General features: G+C 54.0%; 1 protein-coding gene across 1 annotated transcript in view; it reads left to right on the top strand.

Annotated features, from left to right (window-relative positions):
* Positions 1-9910: 9910 nt before the first annotated feature.
* The window catches only part of PCP4 (Purkinje cell protein 4), a 54947-nt gene continuing 38554 nt past the window's right edge, over positions 9911-26303 (top strand). The window contains exon 1 of the mRNA XM_045852613.1: positions 9911-10042. Coding sequence (XP_045708569.1) covers positions 10034-10042 — 9 coding nt within the window. The 5' untranslated portion in view covers positions 9911-10033. The remainder of the gene's footprint in view (positions 10043-26303) is intronic.

Below are 26303 nucleotides of genomic sequence, written 5' to 3'. Positions count from 1 at the left end.
GAGGTTCCACCCTCTGACCCTCTGACCCTCCTTCCTAATGATGGAAGAAGGGGGCACCCTCGTCAGGTTGATGTCCACGTTCCATGTACCCGAGGCCGTGCTAAGCCCCTCTGGCAGAGACACCACATCTGGCCCAGCAGTTGCAACTGGGCTGCTATTTGGTTGAGTTTGAACTACTCCCCTGACGTCTTCCAGGGTTTGACTGGCTTTTGTATAGACCGTACTGGTGAATTAAATGAAAATGTGTTGGGAACTGCCCTCCCCCCCTCACCCCCCAGCATCCTTTGCTCTTTAGTGGTGGCATAAATCTCTACCATTCTATTGGAATGTGATATGTATATATATTTTATTAGCATTCTGGCTGAGGTGGGGCAGTTTCAGAGCTTCTACTTGGCCTTCCCCGCTGTGGGGACGCTATGCCCCAGACCATGCATCCAGCATGAGGGTTCTAAATGGCCAAATATGGCTATGTCCAGCGGGCCCACTTCAGGTCAGGCCTGTGCCAGGACCCCACCGACACGCCGCTCCCACGTGCCCCTAGTCCAACAGAGCAGTAGACGCAATGAGTCCCCAGTTTCCACTGGGACCTGGTATTTACTTACCTTCTACATTTTGCGGCATTCTCCTTTTTATTGTACAGTTCCTCAAGAAAATGGCCACAGGGCTTTTTGAAGACTAACTGGGGAAATTCATACTGCACACAGTAACTATGATGTTGGTGGGTCTTTTTTCCCGGGGACCTGTCCCCGCTTTCAGCCAATTGCTTCTGAGTCTGCAAAGTGGCTCCGATTAAAAACTGGGCAGGGAGTCCAGACTATTTATGGCCTGGTTGCCCCCAGTCTCTTGTTCTTGTACCAGTTTGTAGAGCTCCCTGCGTGTAGCCGTGTCTGTCTAGGTTAGGGTTTCTCAACCTCAACGCTCCTGACATTTCTGCCGGCTGATTTTCTGTTGTGGGGGACTGTTCAGAATGTCATACAGAATTTAGTGGATCTGTGGTCTCCGCAGACTGGATGTCCATAAGACACCTCTCACCCCAAGTTGAGATAATAACAAATACCTCCTTTTAGTTTTGACACCCCCAAAATGCCTCCCGACATTGCCAGTGTTCCCTGCTTGTGGGGGTTCCCTTGCTCTTCCATGGGCACCCCTACTCTAGACTGAGCAATGACCTTGTCAGCTGCTGTTTCTCTTGCCGCTGTGTGCTGTGCTCTGTGAGCACCCGTCAGCATGGCGCTCTGCAAGGCAAGCCCGCTGGTGGCGGCCCTCAGACCTTTCCCCTCATTGTGGTGGCTGCACCCACCTTGCTGTTGATGGTTCAGTGTTGCCACTTGGCCTCCATTGTTTCTGGATCCTTCCATCCCATTGTTATCAGCATGCCTGGTTCTGCCTTGACCTTCTCTACCACCAGTCCCGGCCTGAGGAGGCTAGATGCTGCCAAGCGACTCAGTGGTGCTGGAACCCCCTCTCCAGCTCATGTCTTGTTGCTTTGGAGAAGGAAAAGCCCTCATCGCATCATTCTAGACCTACCTGGTATATTCTGCCCCTGGTGGGGCTGTGTCAGGCCTCACCTGGAGCTGACTCGAAGGCGCAGGTTAGCACTGAGGGTAAAACGGGGGTGCCCTGCCATCACCCCCGTGTGGAAGTGAAGGGGTGGGGTGGGGCAGAGGGGAATTTGGGCTGTAATCAGGCAGGACAAATGCCCCAGCTGATCCGGCAGGAAGTTGATCCTTTGGAGTTGGCATGGATAACCCTGCAGGGTGGTTTCAAATTGGGACGAGGGGGCCAGGCCTCAGGTGGGTCCCTGAACGAACCGGGTGTAGGTGTGTCAGCTGAGCGGCATGTTGACTGTGGGCGAGGCAGCTCCCTTTGGCCGAAACTAGCCTTCCAGGGGGCGGGGCTGAGTTGAGAGCTGCGTCCGTCACCAATACTTAGCAGTCGGGGGTGGATACCTCAGTCAGAGAGGGTCGGGGACCAGGGGTTCCCTATCCAGAGGGCACCCCAGCTGTGGCCTTGATGCCCAAGTCTGCTGGAGCTGCCATAACCAAGCCCTACCAGCAGAGGGGCTGGGACAACAGAAGTTTATTCCCCCCCGTTGTGGAGGCGGGAGTTCCAGGACCACCGGTGCCAGCAGGGCCGGTTTCCCTCGGCTTGTAGGTGGTCATCTTCTCCCCGTGTTTTCACACGTTGTTTTTCCCCTCTGTGCACCCCCATCCCCCTGTCTCTTCCTCTCCTTCCAGGGGCGCTGGTTTTGTGGGATCAGGGCCCCACCCTCAGGACCTCACTTCACTTTAATAACCTCCTTAAAGGCCCTGTCTCCAAATACGGCCACAGTGGGGGCGAGGGCTTCAGTGTATGCATCTGGGGGAGACACAATTCATTCTGCATCACCAGACATGTGGATCGGCTCTGCAGAATCCCTGACTTGAAGTTTGGGGAGCAGCTGTTGGAGAGGGAACCGGAGGAGTTCGCCTGAGTAGGAAGTGAGCACGGGAAAGATAATTAGAGACTCAAAGCGAAATTCTGAACGCTGTCACAGCTGCTGAGATTGGAGCCCCATCAGCAGGCCCACCATGCGGCCTCCGGCGCCGGGCCCAGGGGAGAGGCCCTCGACCTTTTCGTCTAAGACAGAGCTGCAGAGTGACACGGGTGCTGCTTCTGGGAGCAATCCAGGCCGTCCCCACCCCGAGGACAGGCTTAGACACTTAATTGGGCTAAAAGAGATGGCAGGTTGTAAGACGACCTTTTCATCCATACACAGAAGAGTAATTTAAATCTTAAAAATAGTAGCAGCTTCAGGAAAGACTGCGGCCCTTGAAACTGGAAGATGAGATAAGACAGAGGTCCACAGAGCCAGGGTGGAAAGCTTGGCCTGGCCCCGCCTGTCATTCCCGTTCTCTCGTACTGGCTGGCGCGTTTTAGAGAAGGGAGACCTCACCAAGGGTCCAGGTGGGATGGGAGGTTGCACGCGGGAACACCAGCTATTTTAGGTAAGAGGGAGAGGGATGCAGAGTGGGGAAAGGGAAAAAGAAAGGGAGAGAGAGAGAAAGCATTGAGTGCTCACCGACAACAAATTTTCAAAGCCTTTAAAAAATAACGACATGTATACAACTATTATCCGGGGTGGTCAGTGAGCAGCACCTGCCGGAGTGCAGGGGCCGGGAGAGAGCCGTGCTGGTGGGGGCCGAGCGGCAGCCGGGTGGTGTTATTTGCTCAAACATTGGAAGGCCACGGTCCGATATCCCTATTCATCTATTTTTCCTTTAAAAAGGCAAGAAAGCACAGTCATCTAGGTTTTGTAGAGATTCATTTTGCCAGGATAGTTTTTTTTTTTTAACGTTTTAAAAAGTTGGCTTAAAATCGGACCGCCTCGAGACTTTTGAAATATCCTCTTTTCTCATTTTCAAAAGAGAAAATTCTTACATGTTGGCTTTGGAAAGTGAATCTAATTTTGTAGAAAAAAGAGTTTTCTTTCTGCAGTGGCATTCACACTCGGTAACAGATAGATTACGTACTTGCTGGCAGGTGGTTCTGGAGCTGACGCGACGCCGGGCTGCGGGCCAGGCACTGGGGACGGGGGAGGGAGCGGGGGGTGGGGGGGTGTGTGTGGCCTCACCCCCTCTCAGGAGGCTGAAGTCAAGGGGGTGATAGGCAAGGTTTGTGTAAACCAGCACACGCATGAGTGAGTCAACGCAATAAACAGGTTTGTAGGCTTAGGCTGCATTTCCCCATCCATCGAGGCGACGGGGCTGCCCTCTTGGCTCTGGGCCATGTGACACCCAGAGGCTGGCAGAGGGCTGGGCTCTGTAGAAAGGATTAAAATTCAAAGCATTGGAAAATAAGATTAGGAACCCACTGGGCTCCCCCACCCTGTTGTGGGGCGGGGGGAGGGCTGAGGCTCAGGGGTGGGGGCTGCGCAGACAGTTGGCCTCTGGCTGGGGAGCAGTGAAGGCAGAGGGGAGGGCGGAGCCCAGCTCCGTCCTGGGAGGATGAGCTTGTTCCCTCTACATCTGGAAGCTCAGGGATTGGGACAACATGGAGGAACAGGTGCACATAGTGCACGTGAAGAGGTAGAGAAGCAAAGGTGGGACAACGAATCGGAGGGCGGACCTTTTAAAGCCCCCCATGCCCCCAAGACTGCATTTTTCCTGTGCTCACACGTGTCGTGAGTCTGGGGAAGGGCCCCGGGCCATCCCTAAGCAGGTCCCTGTGAATAATCCCGCAGGGAGCTTTGGAAAGATGGCCTGGTCCAACTCGGCGTCCTCAGGTAGGCAGGATCACACTTCCAAGAGGATGACAATAATCTACTTGCATTACAGATTTTTTTCCTAAGTGGCAGAACCACGCGTCTGGATTTTAGTGCAGCAAGGTTGAAGCATTCCCCAAGATCTAATATACGAGGCCATAGATCTAATTCTCTGGAAGTTCCTTCAGAATTTATCTCCCAGCTCAATATGTTTAGCGTATATATTTTTGCTTAGGTTGGCAGATGTGAGGTTTTCAATATCTCTGCCTTCGCAGCAGAGGAAATGAGACACTGAGGAACCGAGAGGAACTGTGCCAAGTTCCCATGGAAAGCTATTGCTCACGTCAAGCAGGAGGCATCTAAGCCCCGGTGTGTGGCCCCGTCTACCATTGAATGGGGTGTTTGCCCGACGGGAAGAGAGTCACAGGCAGGGATGCGTCGAAGCTGCATCAGTAAGCTCGGTCCATGCGAGAGTCAACGAGGGTAACGCAGACCCTAGAAGGAGGTCAGGCAGGAGGGAGCTTCGGCAGGAGTGAGTGGGGTGTGTGTGTGTGTGTGTGTGTGTGTGTGATTACTGCTGCAGGCAACAGTTCTCAAACTTGACTGCCTATCAGACCCACACGGAAAGGTGCAAAGCCCACCCAGTACCACCCTGGTCCTGCAGCATTCCGAGACGGGCCGGGGAGTCTTTGTGACCTTTGGTTCGATGGCTGGTCACCCTGGGGCATGGTGGCTCCAAGGGAACGGGTGGGGCTGGGAGCTGGGGTCAGCAGGCCCACCTGCCGGGGCATGAGGTGCCAGTGAGCGCCCACGGAACCACGTGCGGCACACACGCACATGTCTCATGTGTGACCCGTGGGTGCTGGTTTCCCACGCGCAGCCCGGTTCCTCCTGGTGGCCACGTGCTGTGTGCTCTCTAAACCGATGGGACCCCGGCCTCACGCACAGGAGACGAAGGCGTCCTGGGGACTCCAGTAGGGTTGCGTCAAATGCCACCTGCAGAACCTGATCACACCCCCTGCAGGTCCTTCTGTTCTTTCCCCGGAAGTCGCCTTCAGGAGCTTGCTGCGTCACCCGCATCCATCTGCTGGTGGCAGGGGCGGGGGGGCTGCAACGACAAAGTCCTGCAGGCTGGGTGGCTTAGACGACATTGGCTTCCTCACAGTTCTGGAAGCTGGCAGCTGGGAGTCTGAGGCCAGGGCTGACTCCTCCTGGGTTCACAGACAGCCATCTCCTTCCCGCATCTCCACATGGTCTTCCTGCTGTGACGGGCCTGCGTCTGGATTCTGTCTTCTGATAAGCACGGCAGACCTACGGGGTTGGGGTCCAACCCTATGACCTGCTCTTACCTTAACCACCTCTTTTAAGACCCTGTCTTCAGACACAGTCACGTTCTGGGATCCCAGGCATTAGAGACGGCCACATTCTGGGGTCAGGGTCGGGGTTGGGCCACCACCGCAAAGCGAGTGTCAGGAGAAAGTGAGTGGCACTGTTCTGTCAGCTTCCCTGTGCGTATAACAGTTATGTTCATGCTAACCTATAGTCTTTTAAGTGTGCAATAGCATTATGTCTAAAAAAACCTACCTTAATGACAAATCCTCCATTGATAAAAAATGCCGACCCTCCTCGGAGCCCTCAGTGAATCCTCTCCTTTTTGCTGGTGTGGGGTCTGGCCTCCATGTTGGTCAGAACGCAGCATCTGTGGAGTGCGATAAAACGAGGGATGCCTGTAGAGGAATTTGGGGGGATACAGCTCAGCCCGCGATGTCATCCACCCTCTTTCCCATGGCCTGTCTCACCCCCTGATCTGTCCCAAACTGTCGGACTCTCTGCTCAGCAGAGCTGCAGCCCAGCCTCGGGGCCTCTTACTCCTGTCCCCACCTCTGGAGACTCCAGCAGTTCTCCACTGTATCTGTATCATGGGAAAGTTCAAGTTTGCCCCAGAGCCAGACCGGCGGAGCACAGGCTGGTTCTCTGTGTCCCCTCTGCTCATCCCCTCTGCCTGAGCACAGCCTGCAGAGCCCCGCATGGGGTCCTGTGGGTGCTGCCCCTGGGAGATCTCATCCTCCACCTCCCGGCCCCCCACCAGACGGGTGTCTCTGGGGAGGGCGTGGCTCTGCTCCCCTTTCTCTTGGACATCTGCAGACCCCCTCCTCCCTGTGTCCCATTTCCAACCATCCGGGGAACCCCGAAGGCACCCTGCCTGGGCCCCCTAAGTGTGGGCTTGGGAGCAGGGAGGGAAGGGGGGGAGCAGACAAGGAGGACGCGGCCGGGATGTGCTGGCCGGCAGACCCTCAGTTAGTGTGCAGACGACTCATGCGGTCGGGATGCCTAAGTAATACAGACATGGGTAAATATTTGTAGCCCATTTCCGTTGCTCTGCGACATACGGGTTATTATACCAGAGGCACCCATCTTCCCATCGGAAGGGGCCTTGCTGTAGACCAATCCCTACGTCGAGTGGCTATAAATGAAGAAGACGGGCTCCTACAAGCCGTAGAGACTTGTGTTTCTTGCTGCTTCCTGCTCGTGTTCCCTCACGTGTGAACAGCACAGACGAGGGCTCGGCTTCCACGGGCGGCCCGCGCTCCCCAGTGCTGGTCTGGGGCCGTGTGGCCTTTCTGCCGCTCACGGCGGTGGCCCTGAGGAATGCGGTTGTCCTGGCAGGGAGTGGGCCTGGGCGACTGGAGGTCAAGGGGAGGAGGTCACAGAGAGTGGAGCTGAGTTAGGCCAAGAAGAGGGCTAACCGAAGTCGGCATGGGGCGCCCTGCTCTGAACAGGGAGCGGGGGGCTGGGGTGTGGGGAGAAGGTGTCAGCAGGCCCTTGAGTGTTCTCGCCAGGCCCGTGGAACCCCACCCCAGGCAGTGTTCCCCGAGTCTCCCTTCCTGCCACCCCCACTCTCAAAGCCCTTCTTGCGAGCGCTCAGCCCTAATGAAAAGCTGTTGGCTGCTCGGTGCCCCAGGAACAAGGCGGGATCCCCAGCAATAACCCACATTGGGGGAAGTTTGAAGTCTCACATCAGATGCTCTCCCTGTAGGCTGTTTCTCTGTCCTGGCGCCATCTTGAACCATGCTTTCCTGCCAGAACGCTCTCGACAAAGAACCACGGTCACGGTCTCGTCTTTGATAGTGCCTAGAGGGCCCTTATTCTCTCCATCCTGAGTGTTTGTTCTCTGGTAGGAAGCTCACGCACCCTGTCCCGGGACCTGGACAGCGGGGCCAGGACCACGGTGGCACGACCCTGGCACCCAGGGCCCACAGGGAAGGAGTGCTGACTCTCGGATCTGGGCAGCAGCACTGGCTTTTGCAGGAGCCTGGTTTTGCACGTGCGCGGTGCTCGCCCCTTCCTCCTTCCTGCTCCGGACTCGGAGGAGTAGCTTCTGTGCGTCCAGCCGGTCAGTGTGGAGAGCAGGCGATGCCAATACTCACAGGTCCCACTGGTACATTTCTGTCTCAAGGTGACTGCAGAGCAGACGTCTGGAGAAGTCTGGAGATGCCGCCAGAAGCGGGGACAGTAGGTCTTTCCCTGGCAGTGAGGACGTGGCTGGGAGAGAATCAGGATTGCCCCGGTGGTCGGGGTGGGGAGGCGGGGTGGCCACTGGCAGTAGGAAGTCTGAGAAGGAAGGCACGGAGGTGGGATGAAAACTCCCCCAGGGTGTGACGTGAGAGAGGGAGGAGCCCACGGAGGCGGGAGTCCAGGGTGCAGCCGCCACGGCCGCACAGAGGCCAGCGGAGGACAACCAGAGACGGGCTGTGCGTGGCACCGAGTCCACGGGTAGCTGTGGCTGAGTCTCTCCATGGCGGGGGGTGTGGCTGAAGCCCGACGGGGCATCTGAGGATTGTAACCACTACCCCGTTTCTCATTTATTTATCCACAGGAGATAGTTGGTAGCCATCACGTGGCTATGTCTGTACCTCTAGCAGGTCCTTGGCACCTTGTCATTCGGGGTGTTTGCCATGACATGGTATCCTTGTTCTTGTACTGAGGCTCTGCTGGGATCTGGGACCAGTTGAAGTTGGCAAGTTGCAGGGGTCCCCCTGCCCAGCGATGGGCCAAGGAGACCAGCAGCTGCCTGCGTCTCGGTTCGGTGCAGCAGCCACATTCCCCGGTCTGTGGCACGTGTCTTGTGAAAGTCAAGGGCCCCCTTGGGTGCCGTGAAGACTCCTCAGTGTCACGATCTCAGGACTGGGCGACAAGATGAAATCTCTTCCTGGGGACACGGGGCGGGATGATGCTCCCAAACCTGCCTCAGATTCCAGAGTCCAAGTGGAGTCTCCCCAACACCGGCGAAGGTATGGGCCACAGATACACTGGGGGCTCTCCTCTCCTCTTGGGTCGCAGCGTGAGTCTCCAGGTCCGTGTGCCAGTCCTGCTCACGCCCTCGAGCCGGGGGTGAAGGGAGGGCCCGGGGTGTGCGCCAGCTGGAGGGTTTGGGGCCGGGGGAAGGAGGGAGACTGCCCCACACTCATGGCTGCAGTCTGTGCAGCCAGGGGCCGGGGGAGCTGCTGGCGCCCGGAAAACAAGGACGGACGAGGCAGACCGCACACTGGCGTGGCAGCACGGCTGTGCCTTCGAACAGCCACCTTTCTGACAGCAAGACACAGAGGCGGCCCCGGTGCCCGTCGACAGAGGGGCGGATAAGACAGCCATGGGACGTATACACAACGGAGTACTACGGGGCCGTAAAGAAGGGCGGAATCTTACCGTTGGTGACGGCGCGGGTGGGCCTGGAGGGCATTATGCTCAGTGAAACACGTCAGCCAGCCAGAGGAAGACAACTCCCACGTGGTGTCGCTCATGTGTGGAATCTGAAGAGCAGAATGAATGAACAAACGCAGCAGAAAGGGACCCAGAGACACAGAGAACAGACTGAGGGTTGCCAGATGGGGGCGGGGCTGGGGGTGGAGTGACAAAGGTAGACGGGATTAAGAAGCACGCACTGGCAGTTACAAAATAGCCGTGGGGATGTAAAGCACAGGGAATATAGCCAATAATATTGTAGTAACGACGGGTGGGGCCAGGTGGGGGCTGGAGTTGCTGGGGAAGCCTTCGTAAATTACATACATGTCTAACCATTGTGAGTGCACCTGAAGCTAGCACAATATTCAGTGCCAACTGTACCTGAAAAGTAAAATAAAAAATAAAATAGGGCACACAAACCTTCTTTCCACTGACACGGACGAGTGTGTTTTTACGTACTGAGACCCCGCCCCCCTTGAATTAACGAACAGTGGCAAACCTCTAATGATCTTTGTGCTTCTGACTTTGACTTTTTTTTTTTTTGGTTTCAGATAAATTTCTATTTTTATTTATTTTGTTTTTAAACTATTTTTTATTTTAATCATTGTTCAAGTACAGTTTTCTCCCTTTTACTCCCATTCCAGCCCACCCACCCATCCCTCCCATTACCACCCTCCCCCTAGATTTTGTCCATGTGTCCTTTAAATTTGTTCCTGTAAACCCTTCCCATTCTCCCCTGAAATTCCCTCTTCTCTCCCCTCTGGCCACTTGGACTTCTTAAAAAAAAAAAATTGGTCATTTCCGTCTCTCCCGTGCAGAATCTGGAGCAGCGACCTGGTGTGTGTTCCATCTTTGCGCCACTAGGGGGCCCTTGGCGCTCTCCGATGCCTGCCAGGCCCTCAGACAGGTGAACGCATCTCATTGGCTCGCGGGAGGCATGATGCCACCCGGCAGCCCTTTTTAAGAGAAAAGCCAGGACCCGCGGACTAGCAACCCCTCAGCAGTGCTCTCCGTGCTGAGCAGCAGGACCAGCGCTGCGGTGAAGGCATCATGAGCGAGGTGAGCCGTATTTCTCCTGGAGGAGGGAAACCCCGGGGCGGGGAGGGCGGAGCGGTGATGAGAAGGGACCTCGGCTCTCTCCGAAAACGCGAAGGAGAACACGGCAGCCTTGGAACTATTTGCTCCGAGGACCGGCACTATTTATAGCTTGCTTTGCAGGGCAAGTGCAGGAACGGATTCCGTCTGCAACTTTTAACATTTGCCTTAGAAAGAGAAAGGGATGATGCATCGTGGGCTTCCGATGCCATTGGGACTTTGGAAAGCGCTTTGGGTGTTAGCCCTCAGGAGAGAAAGCCGGTTGTCGGAGCGTCTCACGAAGATCTGTGCTACTTCCCCGTGTGCGTGTGTGTGTGTGTGTGTGTGTGTGTGTGTGTGTGTGCCGTAGGGAACACCTTTCGGAGAGCCAGCAGGCAGGCGGCGTGGGGAAAGCCGGCTTCTTGGGCAGAGCGGTGGGGAGAGGGGGTGCCCCTGCCTGGCGCGGGGACACACAGGCTGTGCAAACGAGGTCTGCCGTTCCTCGGGTGCCAGGGCGGGAGAGGCACCTCGGTCGGACTGTGAACAGTCTGTGTGTCCGTGCGCCCCTGTACCCAACACGGCAGAGCCTTGGCAGAAGAGGAGTGACCATTTAAAATTGAAAGTCACTTCCCGGAATGTGTTTACACAGAATACGTTTTGGTGGGGCACGCTGACGGGGCTTGTTTTATTTTTTTTGAAAGATCTTATTTTCTTTCTTTCTAATGGGGCAGGTTTGCATTATGTATGCATCACTCCCCTCTAACTCTGCAGCTGAGCCCATTTTCGCTTCCTTTCGGTTGGTGCTTCAATGATCACTTTGAAAAGTCTTTTATCTTCTCTGCCCCCTTTTTTTTGGCAGATGGGAGGTTCTTTTTTTGGATGTCTAGAGTAAAATTAACAACTTCGGAACTAACATGTTTCTCCCTTGCTTTGATCTCTAGGATGGGTGACTTCTGATATAAACATGACAGGGAGAAACCGTGGGCGAAGCCTGATAAAATTTAGGAAGGGGTTTGGGATGGAGCCGAAGGCTCAAGCGAGGGGGCGGGCGAGTGTGGGGAGGAAGGTGGAAGGGCCGGAACCCTTCCCACAACACCTGCATCCACAGCAGCAGCTCCCGCTGGCCCAGCGACCTCAGCTACTGTATGTGAGCCTCCCACCCACTCTGTAGGGTGGTTGCTGGTATTATTCTCCCTTGACAGATGAGGAAACTGAGGCATGGAGTTCAAGGTCAACTAGTTCAAAGCCACCAGGGGGTGGCAGAGCCAGAACTTGGGCTGCAATGCTGGGCAGCCAACTGCAACTTAGATGTTGGCGTCCAAGTGCATAAGGGATTCTCTGCACAGCAGGTGCTGGAGAGGGAGGAAGAGGAGGAGGGGGAGGGCGGGAGCCCAGGAAAAGGAGGTGGGGCCCTGGAGTGGACACAGGGAAATGAGTCTCTGGCCCCCATTTCCTAGGCACCTGGGTGGGGGACTTTCTGCTGGGCTCTGGAGATTCCAGAACATTGTCTGTGTGAGCTCACCTTGCTTGCAACAAGACGGGACGGCTGTGTGCGGCAGGTTTTATGCACGATCTGGTGGTTCACGTGACAGAAGGACTTGGAAACCAGCATGGCCCTGGGGCCCCCTTTCTTTGATCAGGTCAGCAGCTGGGGGGGCCTCCGCCAGTTCTCCTCCTCACCGGCTCAGCCACCCCCCTTCTGCTGGGCTCTCTCGAATGCCCCAGCTCCGAGGTGCCCACCGAACAGTGGGTCCCCAGGGGCAACAGCAGATGCCCCAGACCCCACCCCATGATTAGGGCCCCAACCTCGTTTCTGCTGGACACGACATTAAGGCTGCCCAGCCCCGGCATTCCATCGGACACGTTGGCAGGCGGCTGTAAGAATTCTCCGCCTTCGGTCTGTGACTCTGGATAAAATCCCACAAGGTGCACAGTCTTCCCCTCAGCTGCCCACGAGACCCTTCCTGCTCCTGCACGTACGCCCCCTGCCCCTCCAGTAGCCACCTCCCCCTGGGGTCCTGTGCAGCCCCGCCCGCTGGCCGCCTTCGGGGTGACCAGCCCTCTGGCTGATCTCCCAGTTTCTGGGGGTGTGCTCCTCGGAGAGGGGGGATTTGTCCTTTGACGAAACCTTAATCTGCTTAAAACATTTAATAAAGTCAAACAGAAGCTCCTTTCTGGCGAGGGGACTGGAAACTCCCCCGCCCCTGCCCTTTCTCCTCGAGCTTTTCTTGAGTTGGACGGATGACACGTGGCTGCTAGTTTTAATCAGTCAGGCAGGGATGGGCTTCGGATGACCTTCATTGACTCATGGACCCCACTGCCACAAGGGTCAGAGCAGAGAGTTTAGCCAGACATCCTCTGGCTTCAGCGTTTCTTGGAGGCTGGCGGGCGAAGAGTCCCTGCCCCAGCCGTCAGGCTGCAGTGCCCAGGGCAGAGTCCCGAGCGCACGGCTGCCCCCCTGGGCCAGTGCACGAGCCCGGCTGGGTGGACAGACCCTCCGAGGGCCCCCTGCTCCTGGGGGTGGGCCCTGCTCCTCCAGGTCCTCCAGCCTTTAAGGGGACGGAAAGTGGGGGGAAAACTGAGCCTGGAGCTGGCTTCACACTGGGAGGTTTTACCACTCAATGTCTTCTTTGTCCCCGGTGACAATGCTTTTTTTGGGGGAATGACACATGATTGAAAAGAGCAGCTCAAGTATAACAAGGCAAGTCAAGTCCAAATTTAGGGCAATGCGAGAGAGCGGAGGTGGTTTGTGGGGGCGTCTAATTTACATTTCAGTATTAAAGTGTGTCAGATGTGCCTGGAGCAATCTAGAAATAAACTGGAAGATAATTCAGCAGGGATCAGAGTGCAGGCTTAGGGGTGTTAGCCCGGTCGGAAACCCGGGGTGCCAAGTGGAAGTTTACACACTGAACCCTCTCCGCTCCCTGCTGGGCTCCCAGGCACCGGACGGAAGGATGGCAAGGTCCCCTTTGAGTAGCCACCTCTCACTATCTAAAAGAAAGGAGTCCCGTGAACAACAAAAATGAGCCTCATTTTCTTAGCCAGGTGTGTGTTTTCAGGTTGCACTGCACAAGAAGTCATTTAGAAGAGCCAGCAGCAAAACGTGAGTGCACGAAGGGAAACATTTGGAGAGTTGATTTAACAATGACGCACCACCGCCCTGTTTATGAGGGGGTGGGGTGGGGGAGCTCCGGTTGCATAACACATCAGCTGACAGCTATTAATTAGAGTGGGGACCCTTCTGGGAAAGCATCCTCGTAAGCCTTCAGTTTCGCCGTCACGGGTGCCTCTCTTTCATCGGCTTGGATGGGAGGTTGCGACTCGGTGCCAAGGTTATGACCGTTTCTTCCACCCAGACATTGGCCACAAGAACAGGACTGTCTGTCGGAGGCGTGGTTTGATCACACCAAGGACATTTAAGGGCAAATCTTCAGACCCGCATGTCTGTCCTTAGCACAGAATGAGAAACTACTGCCTTATATATCACATCTCTAAAGAAAGAGGGAAGCAGCGGTATCGTGCTGGACAGAGACCACAAACAGAGGCCAGTGCCACTGACATCCTGGGGTGGGGGTGTAGGAAAGACACAATTTTTCTTTTGTCTAAAGCAGCCAGTGGTTACAGAATACCATGTGATGCTGGTGTGGGGCTTACCTAGTTGGCCCTCAGAGCACCCTGCTGGTGAGACACACAGCCAGATGAAACCCAGCGGCAGGGACAATGATTATGGTCGTGCGCCCTGATGACGTCACCGTGACCTGACCACTGGCCGCTGGATGGACGATTAGGTTCACGGGGAGCTGTATGGTTCAGACCAGTTGAGCGCAGACTCTGAGGGTCACTGTGTAACATGTGGGTTTTGCAGCTGGCCCCCAAGGCCTAGCGACAGAAGGTCAAAGGGCAATTGAATTTCTCACGTGGCGTCGCCCTCACTTGGGCATGTAAAGCGGTGACGGTATGGGAAGATGCAGCGAGATCCACATGGTTTTGCTGAGTCACACAGTGATAGACACTCTCTCCCCTCTAACCGGAGACAGGAGGTTCAGAAGGACACGAATCCCAGCGTGGGCTCGAAGTTCCACTTTTCCCGACCCGGAAGAGGCCACAGTTTTGCGCGCAGCCATGTGTGCGGGGCTGACGAGTGTGGGGGGGCCTCCACGCAGCAGGCCCCCCCGTTCCTGCGTGTGACAAGGGAGGCGGCGGTGCTGAGAACTTTCACTGTTTTTCTCCTTCGAACGCTAACAGCGACAGGGTGCAAGATGTATTATTATTATTATTATTATTTTTTTTTCCAGAAAGGAAGGTTGAATACATGAGTCACAGCTGACTTTATTAAAGGCTGGGTGGCATCGTGCAATCAGGATGACAGGGAAACAGGGGCTTTCGTGACGGGGGCGGGGGTGCCTTGCATTTATGATGAGCCCGTTCTCGGCGTTGTTTTTTAAGGTTCTGGTTTCTGCTCTCCTGCTTCAGTCTCGGCACTCTCCTAGGTGGGAGGCATCCACAGTGCGTCTGCGGCCCTGTTTCTCGTCCGCCGGGTGCACTGTACTCTTTGAATGTATGAATAATATCATGAGCCCGAGCCTGGGGCTTTGCATGAATTCAGAACGACTTTCTGGAAAGAGCTTCCTGCTGGGGAAGAAGAAGGTGTTTCGGGGCTGCGTATGCACAGGTTTGTATTATGTTCGACTGGTATTTTAATAAAACACAGCATTAAGGGCCCTGCTGTTACAGTGTTGCCTTATTCTGTTTGGGCTGCTAGAGCAAAATACCAGAGCTGGGTGATTATAAAAAAACAGAAATGTATTGCTCACAGTTCCGGAGGCTGGAAGTCCAAGATCCGTGTGAAGCACCGTCAGGCGAGGGCTGTCTTTTGGGTCACAGACTTCTCGCGGAGTCTTCCCTTGGGGGAAGGGGCGAGGGCGCTCTCGGGGTCTCCGTGAACACGACACTGATCCCATTCCCGAGGGCCCCATCATCCCGCGACCGCCTACTCAGCTGCCAAAAGCCTCACCTCTTAAAGCCATTATCTTCGGGTGTTAGGATTTCAGAATGTGAATTTTGGAAACATACAACATCCAGGCTGTCGCAGGCATTCAGGGCTGCATTCTGTTCACGGGGATGACCCTGCCTGGATGGTGCACCTCCTGAGGACTGGGGCAACTTCGTATGGTCAGCGAGGCCGGGCTCCTGGTCGGGCACTTGCTGATGTTCAGCTGCTGGAGGAACACGTGGGTTTCGGGGGGTGGATTTGTCAGTGACTGTGACCGACGGATCAGACCCCCTTTTCTAAATGTTAAGATCTGTGGCCCAGATAGGTTTGGAGAGGAAAGGTTCTGTCTTTTGTTCTGCGCTCCCGGTTCGAAGCCTGTGTTTGCCCATTTCAATCCTCCGACAGTGGAAAGAGATGCATTGATAGGTGTAGGCAAAACAAATGCTTTCACTGCGGGCAAAGGACATGAGAAAAACCGGGGAAGAATCTCCACAGAAGGAACCCTTGACATTTGGGAACACGTAAAGGAAACTAGGGGAGCTGAAGGAGGGATGGAGAATTTTAATATCCGGTAGTCCAGGGTTGTCCCCACTGAGGTTGTTTCATTTCAGATAAGTTCTATGGAATTCCAGCAAAAGGGATCCTGGCGGGGGAGGCGGAGCCCATGGGTACTGCGGAAGACAGGGGGCCGTGTCGAAACAGGACACCGCTTCGGCTGTGCTGGGAGGCGGGGCAGGAGGAACCTGGGCAGGTCTCCTGTCGGGTCGCTCCTCGTGTGGAATCGCCCTCAGCCCAACGGCAAGTGCGGGCACGTGCTAGAAGGCAAGGGATGCAGAGAGCAAACGGTACCTTTAAATACTGCAGTTCCTAGTGAAACACGGATCCTCCGTGTTCATGTTAATGGCAACACATATTTTAATTATAGGTGCCTACGTTAAATCAATTTATGTTGGAAATAGGAATATAGGACAACTCATATGCCAAGAAAGGCCTAGTTGCATTTCTCTCCTGGGAAGTTGGACGTGGAATCCTGCACCCACCCCCCATGCACAGTCGAACAGGGTCGGGCTCCACGTCCCCGCCACCTCCAGGCGTAGAATCTACAGCTCCCCTCCCCGTCATCGGAACGGAGTGAGGTGTAAATGTGAACAGAGAAACAGTTTCCATTCAATGTGGTGCAGGTGCCTCTCGGGCGCGGGCAGGAAAACGTGCCAGAACAGGTCTCTGTTTTGTACTGGCAGCCGAGCAAGCTCGCCGCACCTGGCGCCGGCCCAGACCTGCACACCCAGCCCTGGTTTCTGGGCTGCTTGCTTTGCACGAACGATTCGGATTCAGCATACGTTACGCATTCCAGGCATCAATCTGCTTGAATATTGTTTTGTGCCTTGCAAATAGCCTTAAATTTATGCTCCAGAATCTCACTGAATCACTTCTCATTTCATTTCTGAAAGGGAAAGGCTTGGCCGTATTTATAACGTTGCCAGCGGGAAAATCAATCACCCGCTAAATGCCGTTATTTTATATTGTGCTCGGCGACTGCCACCTTACAGAGAAAAGGGAGACAAATTAGGATCGTGGAGCAGGAAGGTGATCATCCGCAAATGGAAAACTCCCTTGCAGAACATGGAAGGGGGAAGCCAAAAAAGTGTGAGCTATTCAAATGAGGAAATTTTCATACGGCAATGGCCCTAGGGCCAGAGAAGAGGGGGCCGGTTCATGTCTCTGTAAGGCTTCTTCTGTCCCCAGTGTGGGGGCATCGTGGATTTTGCCAAGACTGAAATCTCCCGGGTCATCCATACTTCACTGCTTCCCTCAGCGATCTGGAATGTCCTCAGAGCGTCAGTTTTCAAATACTAGTTTCTGACGATCTGCCGGCCGAGTTTGCGCCGGGACTGGTTTGAGACTATGCTTTTCCTGGTGTGACGGATGGGGCCTGGTGTGGGGTGGGTGACAGAAGGCTGGTCATCGGTCCCGGCAGCATCACGCCTGGGCCTCGGCCAAGAGTCTAACTGAGTGACTAGTTATTTTAATGTCACGTGACACCTGAAAAGAGGGCCCCAGTGGTTGACAATCCTCATCAGCATTTGTCTTAATGACATAAGGAAGTAAAAACGTAACAAGGAGACAGGCTCTCCTTTTGTCCCAAGGCCTGTTGTGCAGTCAATAGACTTTCTCTGTCCACCATGTGGCTAAATGATTTTATTTATTTATTTATTTTTAGAGAGGGAAGGGGGAGAGAGAGAGAGAGAGAGAGAGAGAGAGAGAGAGAGAGAGAGAGAGAAAATTAATGTGCGCTTGCTGGGGGCCGTGGCCTGCAACCCAGGCATGTGCCCTGACTGGGAATCGAACCTGGGACACTTTGGTTCCCAGCCCGCGCTCAATCCACTGAGCTACGCCAGCCAGGGCACTAAATTCTGATATTTAAAAACTAATTAAGAAATTACACTTGTTTTAAAATGGGAGATTCCTACATATATAATTTGCTTATTAAGGAGTATCCACTGTTTCATGAGGAGCTGTTAGAAAAATAGAACTTTTTTTCTCGAGCCTGACAAATGACTCATTGCGCCGGAGCTTTTCTCTGTCGCGTTTCCTCACACTTGTTTGACACGCAGGGAAATCCCCGCCGCCATGAACCCGTCCACCTGTGAGCCTGAGCGTGACCGTGCCGGAGCACCCGGGGGGCCGGTCTCTTCACCTCTGCAGGGGGGAGGGGTCATCAGCAGGCCCCAGTGTCCTCCCGAACCTACCCACATCCAAGATGGGGCGAGGGGGTTGAGCTCGCCTTTAAAACGCGTCATCTCTTCATGTGTTTCTAAGAATTGTAGGTGGGGCCGGCAGCCAGCAAAACAAACCGTTCTGCTCTGGGGCGCCTCCTCCCCAAAGGGGCCCGAGGTGACTCCAAAGGATTCTGTCCCCGCCTCTCGAGGTCCCTGTCCTGCCCGTTCTCTCCTTTGACGTTTCCACAGTTGGCTGTCATTGTTCTGCCATCGCCCAGGGTTTCCCAGCTGATGTCTGAGGCTCATCAGCTTCTTGGGAGCCGGTCTCCGGTCAGTCTGCCCACAGCTCCGGGACAGGGCGAGGGGTGGCTGCCCGCCGGGGCCTTGGCTGTCACTCCACGAGCCATCTCCACTGACATCGGCAGTGCACCCTTTCAGGAGGAAATTTGGGCGTGTGTACACCATACGTTTCTGAAAACTCATTTTAAAGTGATGCACACTCGCTGGTGGGCTAACATGTGAAGTGTGGTTATGAAACATACAAAAGTAAATATTAAAAAGATACATTTTTGAGTGTGTGGGCACAGTTTTTTTAAAGAAACAGTATCTTTCTTTTTTTTTTTTTTAAGATTTTATTTATTTATTTTTAGAGAGGGAAGGGAGGGAGCAAGAGAGAGAGAGAGAGAAACATCGATGTGCGGTTGCTGGGGGCCGTGGCCTGCAACCCAGGCATGTGCCCTGACTGGGAATCGAACCTGCGATGCTTTGGTTTGCAGCCCGCACTCAATCCACTGAGCTACGCCAGCCAAGGCCTAGGCACAGTTTTTTAAGATTTATTTAAAAATTATCTGTGCTACTGTGCTAATATGTGGAGTGCGGTTATGGAACACACAGAAATGAATGAATGTGGACACCTTGAGAGAATGGTGCAGTGCACCAGACTTTCAGTGAGCGCGCTGACTGTGACGGCTCTGTTAACCCGCGCCGGCGCTTCGAGGCACAGCCTGTGCTTGCGAAGACTAATTGTCCATGGAAAAGCGTGGGAATCTATCGTTCACACGGTCTTGGTGACTGCGCCTCTTTCTGAGGCTGATACAACTGGTTGTTAAGCTCCTGCGGGCGCGCTGGCAGGTACTCTCCTAGTGGAAGGTCAGTTAGCGCTTCCCTTCATCTGTGGTGGCTTTGCTGCCAGTATCGGTACCGCTTTCAGTCTGTGGACACGTTATGCGTTTTTTTTTTTTTAATTGCGGTGAAAACACATAGAAAGTGTACCATCTTGCCTATTCTTCGGTGTAACATTTAGGAATGTTCATTTTATGGACACCGTTGAGAAACAGAGGTCCAGAACTTTCTCATCCTGGACAACTGAAACTCTACACCCACTAAACCACACCCCCTGTGTCCCGGCCATCCCACTGTCCCCCGGTCCACATGGCTCTGCCCACTTTGGGCCTGTGTGGAGGTGACTGCTCCCGCTCCTGGGTGTCCGTGGGGTCACACAGTAGTTGTCTTTCTGCAACTGGCTTGTTTAACTTCGCACGGCGTCTCCCAGGTTCATCCACGTGGTAGTGTGTGACCGTGAAGGAATTTCTCAAAGCCACTTACCTGCTGCTGGGAGATTAGTTAAAGGAAGATCATACAGTCTACGGATCCTCTTACGGGAGCACGAGGAACCACCGTGCAGCCCTGGGCGATGTTCTGAGAGCAAGTCAAGAGTGAGGGGACCCTGGGACTCCAGCTCTCGCCAGATGATAATGGCTGCATCAACCCACATATTAGCTATTGGTTAAGCCTATTTTTTTCTTATTGATCTGCGATCCTAAACAGATGTAAATAGAAACGCTCAAGTTCTTTTCACTATGCACGACTGTCAGAATTAAGCACCTTACAACCCCAGAGGTGTCATCACACTGGGATTTGTGTCAACAGTGCTCCCTAGAGTTGTGCTGGGTGCAGGGGCCCCCTCCCTGGGGGACGGTCAGCCTGCTTAAAGGCCACTGACCTCGAGGGAGACTGTCGTTGCCATGATCCTACTTAGAATTCAGGGAAGTAAAGGAGGCCAGAGTTGTCGTTCCATTCAAAGCAGTCATTTTAAACTAGGCAAGTGAGTGCCCAAAGGCGAATCTTGTTCAAAATCACAGAGCTTCTGAGGAAAAGCGGTTTCACATACACATTTCCTACCCTATTAAATTTCTCATTTCCTGCCAATGCCTCCACCCAACCCAATTTTTTTTTCACTTGTCCCAATTCCATTTAGGACTTGAACATGACATGTATTAAAAATAATATTGTCCTGGATTTTTTTATTAGTCTCCGGTAAAAAAAGGACAACGACAGGAGTCTTGACAAAGACATTCTTTCCTTCACCAGGTCTTCTGCTTTATTTTCAGAGTCGGGTGTCCACACTTCCCGCCCGCCCCTGCCCTCCAGGCCCAGAGGGGGAAGCCGGGGCATGTCGGCCTCGAGGCTCCCGGGCACCAGCTCGCTAAGGCCCCTGTGGACCCAGTCCTCTTCTGCCCTGCCTGGCAGAGCCGCCCTGACCTTGCATTTGCACAAGGCGCCTCCGTTCCTTGCCTCGCCCTCCCTGGCTCTGTTTGCATAAGAAAGAGCATTCTGAACCCCCAGAGGAAACCCTTAGAAAATGTTTCCGCAGGGAGTGGTGGCCCTTTCTGCGGTCAAAAGCACTGCGTGTGTCACTTGCGATCACTTATTTTGTCAGTCATGTTTCTCTCCGCCTCCTAAATTGTGAAACTTTCAAAGAAAGGGACTGTGACTCCTACACCTTTTCAGGTCCCTAGCACATGCCATTGAACCCACACTGATGGAGAAGCCAGTCTGTGTTGGGGTTTGTGCCGGGGAGTGAGTAACACGTGGCCCTCCCCCCTCAGAGACCTTATAGGGTAGCGGGGGCAGGGAGATAGAATCATGTGATGTTAACTGGACTCCAGGAGCCACACGGAGGACAGCTCTATTCAGTGTAAGGACCAAGTGCCAGGGAGGCATGGGCAGTGTCCTTGGGCAGGCCCGGGGAGGGACAGAAGGAAGGGGTCAGGGAAGCCTCCCCAGGGGAGCCACAGCTTACCAAAGTGGGGTGCCGTGTGGCACGGATGGAAGAATAGCCACACAACAAAGGGTGAATCTTAAAAGTCGTGAATTTTAGAACCACACGAGAATCCAGTAGTCTTCAAGATCATTGAATGGATACCTGTCTGTTGGGATGCCGGGGCAGATTCCTACCCCCTGCCTAGTGGCATCAGTTGCTTTAAGCACGCCGGACATTCCCTCAGGCTTATCAATGAATGTCAGGGGTCTACTGACTTCTCGTATCTTCCCCTGAAAGTGTTAAGGGAAAATCCTGCTCAGCGCATTGGAAGCAGATGACACGAGGATGGTCAGTAAGAATTTTGGAATTGTGCCTCTTGTTTCAACTCAGAAGGTCCGTGTTCTAAGAATGAGGCATGTCCGGGCAGGGGTAGGGAGGCCTGGGTGTAATCCGCGTCCCGTGGGATCCGAGTGTTAGCGCCTGTCCGTCTCAGGGGGCCGTTGCACACGTGTGTCCCGGAGCCCGTGGTGGCTTCCCAACTATTATTATTATTTTCTTCTCTCAGGATCCTGTTCAGAGCATGGGCTCCTCTGATATTTATAGCTCTGTTCTCACATATGCACACGCCCTGTCAAAACAGCGAGATAACGCAGAGCCACGATGGAAATATTATTTCTGGCCATGTTCCATACCTCCAAAACGTGGGCTATTTTACCTCTTCCCTGAAGATACCTGCTTAAAATAGATGTAGCCGTTTGTCAAGTGCTTCTCCCAAAGACCTCTTGCAGGTTCATTGTTATTTTTTCATCTGGAGTCAATCTTTCCCATCTTCATGGCAGATTCGTCTCATTTTCTGGGCACTGTGCTGTGAATTTCCAAGTCATCGTTGTTTTTTTTAGGTTTTTTTTTTTTTTGCTGAGTTCTTACTGAGAGCCAGATTTGGCTGAAATTCAGGCGAGAGCTCCCCTACGGTTGAATTGTGGGTGAGGATTTTGAATTCGCACATGACAAAAATGTAAATGCAGCGTAATGTGACTTTTGAGCTACAAGCAGCGCCCTCAGGGGACCCCGCTCCTGTCCCCGAGTCCCCTTAGTATTACAGCAAGGCAGCGGGGCACAAACTGAGGGGCGAAGCAGATCTCCTCGGAAATGAAGCGATTAAAAACAAGCAACAAGCCCTGGCTGGCGTAGCTCAGTGGATTGAGTGTGGGCTGTGAACCAAAGTGTCGCAGGTTCGATTCCCAGCCAGGATACATGCCCGGGTTGCAGGCCGTGACCCCCAGCAACCGCACATTGATGTTTCTCTCTCTCTCTCTCTCTCTATCTCCCTCCCCTCTCTCTCTAAAAATAAATAAATAAAAATCTTTAAATAAAAAAAGTAAATAAAATAAAAACGAGCAACCGTTCTGAAATGGTTCGCCCCGCCGTCCGCCTCTGTAGCAGACCTCTTGCGAGGTGGCGGGAGCTCAGGCGGAACCGGAAGCGTGAATGAGCCTGTGACCGGGCTGTAGGGACAGGGCCGGTGACACAGCGGGGCCCAGGGAAAAGCAGACACACGGGGCTCCGTGTTGAACGTCGTTAAGATGATCAGGACAATGAGGACAGAACATTCAATCAAGTGTGGGGACTTTCTAAGCCAGAGGCACAAGTTACGTGGCCACGAGGGTGGCGTCTCTCCTCCTGCACACCTGGGTGCACATGGGGCTGTCTGATTGGTGTTTAGTGGAACAAAGAGATAGGTAGGTAGGTAGATAGATAGACAGACAGAGAGCGAGCCCACCTAGCAGGATGCTTGAACAAGCCAAGCCATGCTGGCTGGCCTTGCAAGTCTGTTGTGAGGACGGAGTAAAAAAAAACCAGATTCAAAAACACTTGGGAAGTCTACAATTGTTAAAGGTCAGATACATGCAAAACTGTAACCCCCACGTGAGGAACGCCCCCAATCCCCACCCTGAACGTCCTTACGGAGTGTTTGCTTGTTCACTCTGACGAACACCTCGGCGGCCTGTAGTGCCGTGAGACCTTTGCCCTGCACCCGTCTCCTGTCCTCCCCTTCTCCCCGGGAGTCTGCCGTGCCAGGGACCCCGAGGGCACGTGTCGTAGGCTTGTGCCATTAAAGAAACACTTGTGCTTGGGAGCAAAGGGTTCTCGCCATAGGAAGAGCCAAGGTCAACGCGTGCAGATAGGAGGCACCTCAGGGGCGAGAGCGCCTGCCCTGTCCCTAGAAAGCAACCTTTAACCAAACAACGATGGGGGTTATTTTCTAGCCAATTATGTTGTTCTGGATTTTGGAGAGATTTGGAAATAAAGTATGGAGCAAGTCTCTGTCGTGAAGGAGATGCAGCAGTGGGGCCGAGTTGGTAGGTGAAGCTGGGGGCAGGGGCAGCAGCGATGTGCATTTTGTCTTCCTGGGGAGGTGGCTGGAATGTTCCCCTCCCCAGGGAAGGGCTGATCCCAGGGCCCAGGGAGCTTCTATCCCGACGTCTAATCTGCATCTCGATTGGCTTGAGCTCTGACAGCTGATTTAAGACAAAGCATTCCCCTTTCTTCTAAGAGTATACAACCTCGGGCTTTAGCTGTGTCCTGAAGCTATTTTTGTTCAGTGGCGTGTTGGGGGAGGGGGGAGGGGAAACCCTGGTTGCTCCTTCATTACCAAAAAAGAAAGTCTGTAGCTCGGGAAGCCTCAGATCACCCCATCTTGGAGGAGCACACTGGGGAGCCCGAATGCCAAGTGAACACCTGCTCTCCGTCACAAGCAGGCGGCGTAGGAGGGCCAAGCCCTGGCTCCCGTAGGAGCAGCGTACGCATCCGTGAAGCTGGTTAAAACACAAACCTGAGTACCCAGGGTCGCCGAGCAAGAGCCGTCCACGTGGTCCTGGAGCCATGACCTCCCAGGTGCGGGGCACATGCCTGCAGGTTTGGTGTCAGGTGTCAGAGTGGATGCTGCACCCTGCCAGTGTGGTCGGTACCAGGGCCCCCGACGATCCTGTGAAGTGTGTTCACCCCATCTTTTCCCCTGCGACCGTCCATGCATTCTCAGGCACAGAATTCTGTGAGATGTGGATTTCCACAATGAGGAGGGTCAGGCAGGAGGGTCTACCACCTCGTGGACCGAGGCATAAGCATCTGTGTTGTCGGTGGCAGAGGGCGTCGTCAAGGTCAGGTCTTCCCTCTTCCAAGCCAGCGGCAAGTGTGCAAACCCCTGAGCGAGTCTGCCCAGATTCAAACTCCATGCCCCCCACTCAGCCACGCTAGGTCCTTGGGTGTGTTGTGAGACCTCTCTGTGTCTTACTTAAGCTCTGTCCCTATCACTTCGCAGTAGTTCTCACACTCACCTCCCCGTGTTGTTGCCGTGGAAGTGTTACGTTGTTTGCACGTGCAGTAGAAGTGTTAGGCTGTTTGCACGTGCAGAGACAGAGCCTGGTGTCTCGGTGCAAAGACAGGAAGCGTCTTTGCCAAACCCAGAACCGTCCTCGTGTGCTCAGCCCTGAATGTGGCTTCTGTCGTTTCCCGGTGGTTTGGTTGCGAGTGTTCTCCTCCTGCTCACCCGTTTGTTCCCCTGGTGAAGGAGACCATGGCGGGCTCCTCCGTGGGGGAGCCACGTGGCCATGGTGAATGACCCTCCATGCCCGGGGTGGCTGGCTGTGCAGCGACTGCCGGCAGGGCATTACTCTCCTGGCCCTGGGGGCATTTCCATTCGGTGGCCTTTGCCCAGCCTTTGCCTTGGTTTGATTACAGCCAGCACTGCGTTTCACTGGCTGTGTTGGCGAAGGGCTGGGGGAAAGGAACGCTGATGTTACTGCGAAAACAAAGCAAAGATGTGTCTTTCTCTGTGCCCAGTTCCCGTAATCTGGAGACACCACGTGCGGATTTTCTGACTTCATGTCAGCTTCTCCGGCCCTTGAAACATAAAAGTCCTCCCCAAACCACATGATTCCAGAGGGGGCAGGCGGGGTTGCTATTTTTACCATGATCCAGTACAGGTTTGACTTGGCTCTAAAAGGCTGGCCACGCCTGCTCGTTTTCCCTCACCATCTGCACAAGGTGTTTGTCTTTAAAGCGGCAGCGTAAGGCAGTTTCTTGGCACATCTTGGGTTCTGCCTTTGCATTGATCTTTTATTGACAGTTTTTCCTCTTCTTTTCTTCTCTTGGCGTCTGGCTGGTCAGCCATCACTTCTCGGGACGGAGAGAGAAAGCAAATCTCTCGGCTTGCCCCTGGTGCCTCCGGCGTGCGTGGTGAGAAATGATAGGTGGGGGTATGCGTGTCTTTGTCCGTGAGCCTGGTGCCTTCCGTTCGGTCACAGCTGCCGTTCTAGAAAGCATCTGGCTTTTATGCCGACAGCCTTTTCCTGAGCAGAATGTAAGGAAGGACAGAAAAGGAAGCGGGCTGGATGGAGAAGAGTTTTCTTTGGAGAGTTTCAGGATTGAGTTAGACGCACTCGCTGTCTCGGGGCCACCAAGTTCTCCCAGCTCCTTCCGCCGTCCTCCTCTGGTCGCCGTCCTACCCTCCTCCTGCGGCTGCTCTTTCTAGAAAAACAAACCGACCACCAGCTGTGATGGGTAGCAAACCCATGAAACACACCCAGGCCGGGGTCAGAGGCCCAGGACACTTCCACTGAAATTAGTAACCGAATAGCTAGCACTGCTAGCTGCTTACTAGCAGTAGACACTGCTTACTTTGTGGGGAAAAAAATGATGGCCAACACTAATATTCTCTTTTTGGATTCTCATAATAGCCATGTGAGATGACACATGTTTAGTTTAACATCATCCTTGAGGAAGAAAAGCGGAGTGGGTGGAGAAGCCCAGATGCGAGCACTGTGGGCTCCTCCGGGTCTTCCACCTGCTGAGCCCCACACGCTTTCGTCACCCCGACTGACGGCCATCGGAGTGCACAGGAACAGGGAAAGGCGGAGCTTTGTGAAGCCTCTTCTCCCATTACTTTGCAGCAGGTCCCCTTTAGGGACCAGACCTGTGCAGCGTGACTGACTTTAGACTCATTTGGTTCTCTCAACCTGGTGAGGTAGGTGTGCTGTTACTCCCATTTTATAGAAGCAGAAACTGAGGCTCAGAGAAGGTAAGTGGCCAGCCCGGGGTCACACGGCTGCTAAGGAACAGGGCTGGGGTGGCCGACAGAGGCTGATTCCGGGACGCTCTTTCCTTTCTCTTCTTTTTCAGATCAGGTTTACGGGGGTATCGTTGAGGGATTATAAAAGTTACCATTTTAGCTGCACCGTTGACGAGATCAGACACGTGGAGGTTATTGTACCACCTCCAAACGTTCTCTCGCGTCTCTCCAGCGCCAGCCCTTCCCTCCACCCACAGCCCCAGAATCCTGCATGCTTTGCCAATGTGCTCTAAACAAACACAAAGCCGGTCCACGATGCCAGGTGTTTACACTGCTGTGAAAGCAGCTCTATCTCATAGGCTTGCAAATAAATTGCATCGTATTACAGCCACTTCCAAACCTTGCTAATGGTTGCAGTAGTA

Source organism: Phyllostomus hastatus, unplaced genomic scaffold (genome assembly GCF_019186645.2).
Source record: "Phyllostomus hastatus isolate PE091 unplaced genomic scaffold, TTU_PhHast_1.1 phas_contig_948, whole genome shotgun sequence".
NCBI classification, from domain to species: Eukaryota; Metazoa; Chordata; class Mammalia; order Chiroptera; family Phyllostomidae; genus Phyllostomus; species Phyllostomus hastatus.
Note: the sequence above shows the minus strand (reverse complement) of the source record. Positions and strands in the feature narration are given on the sequence as shown.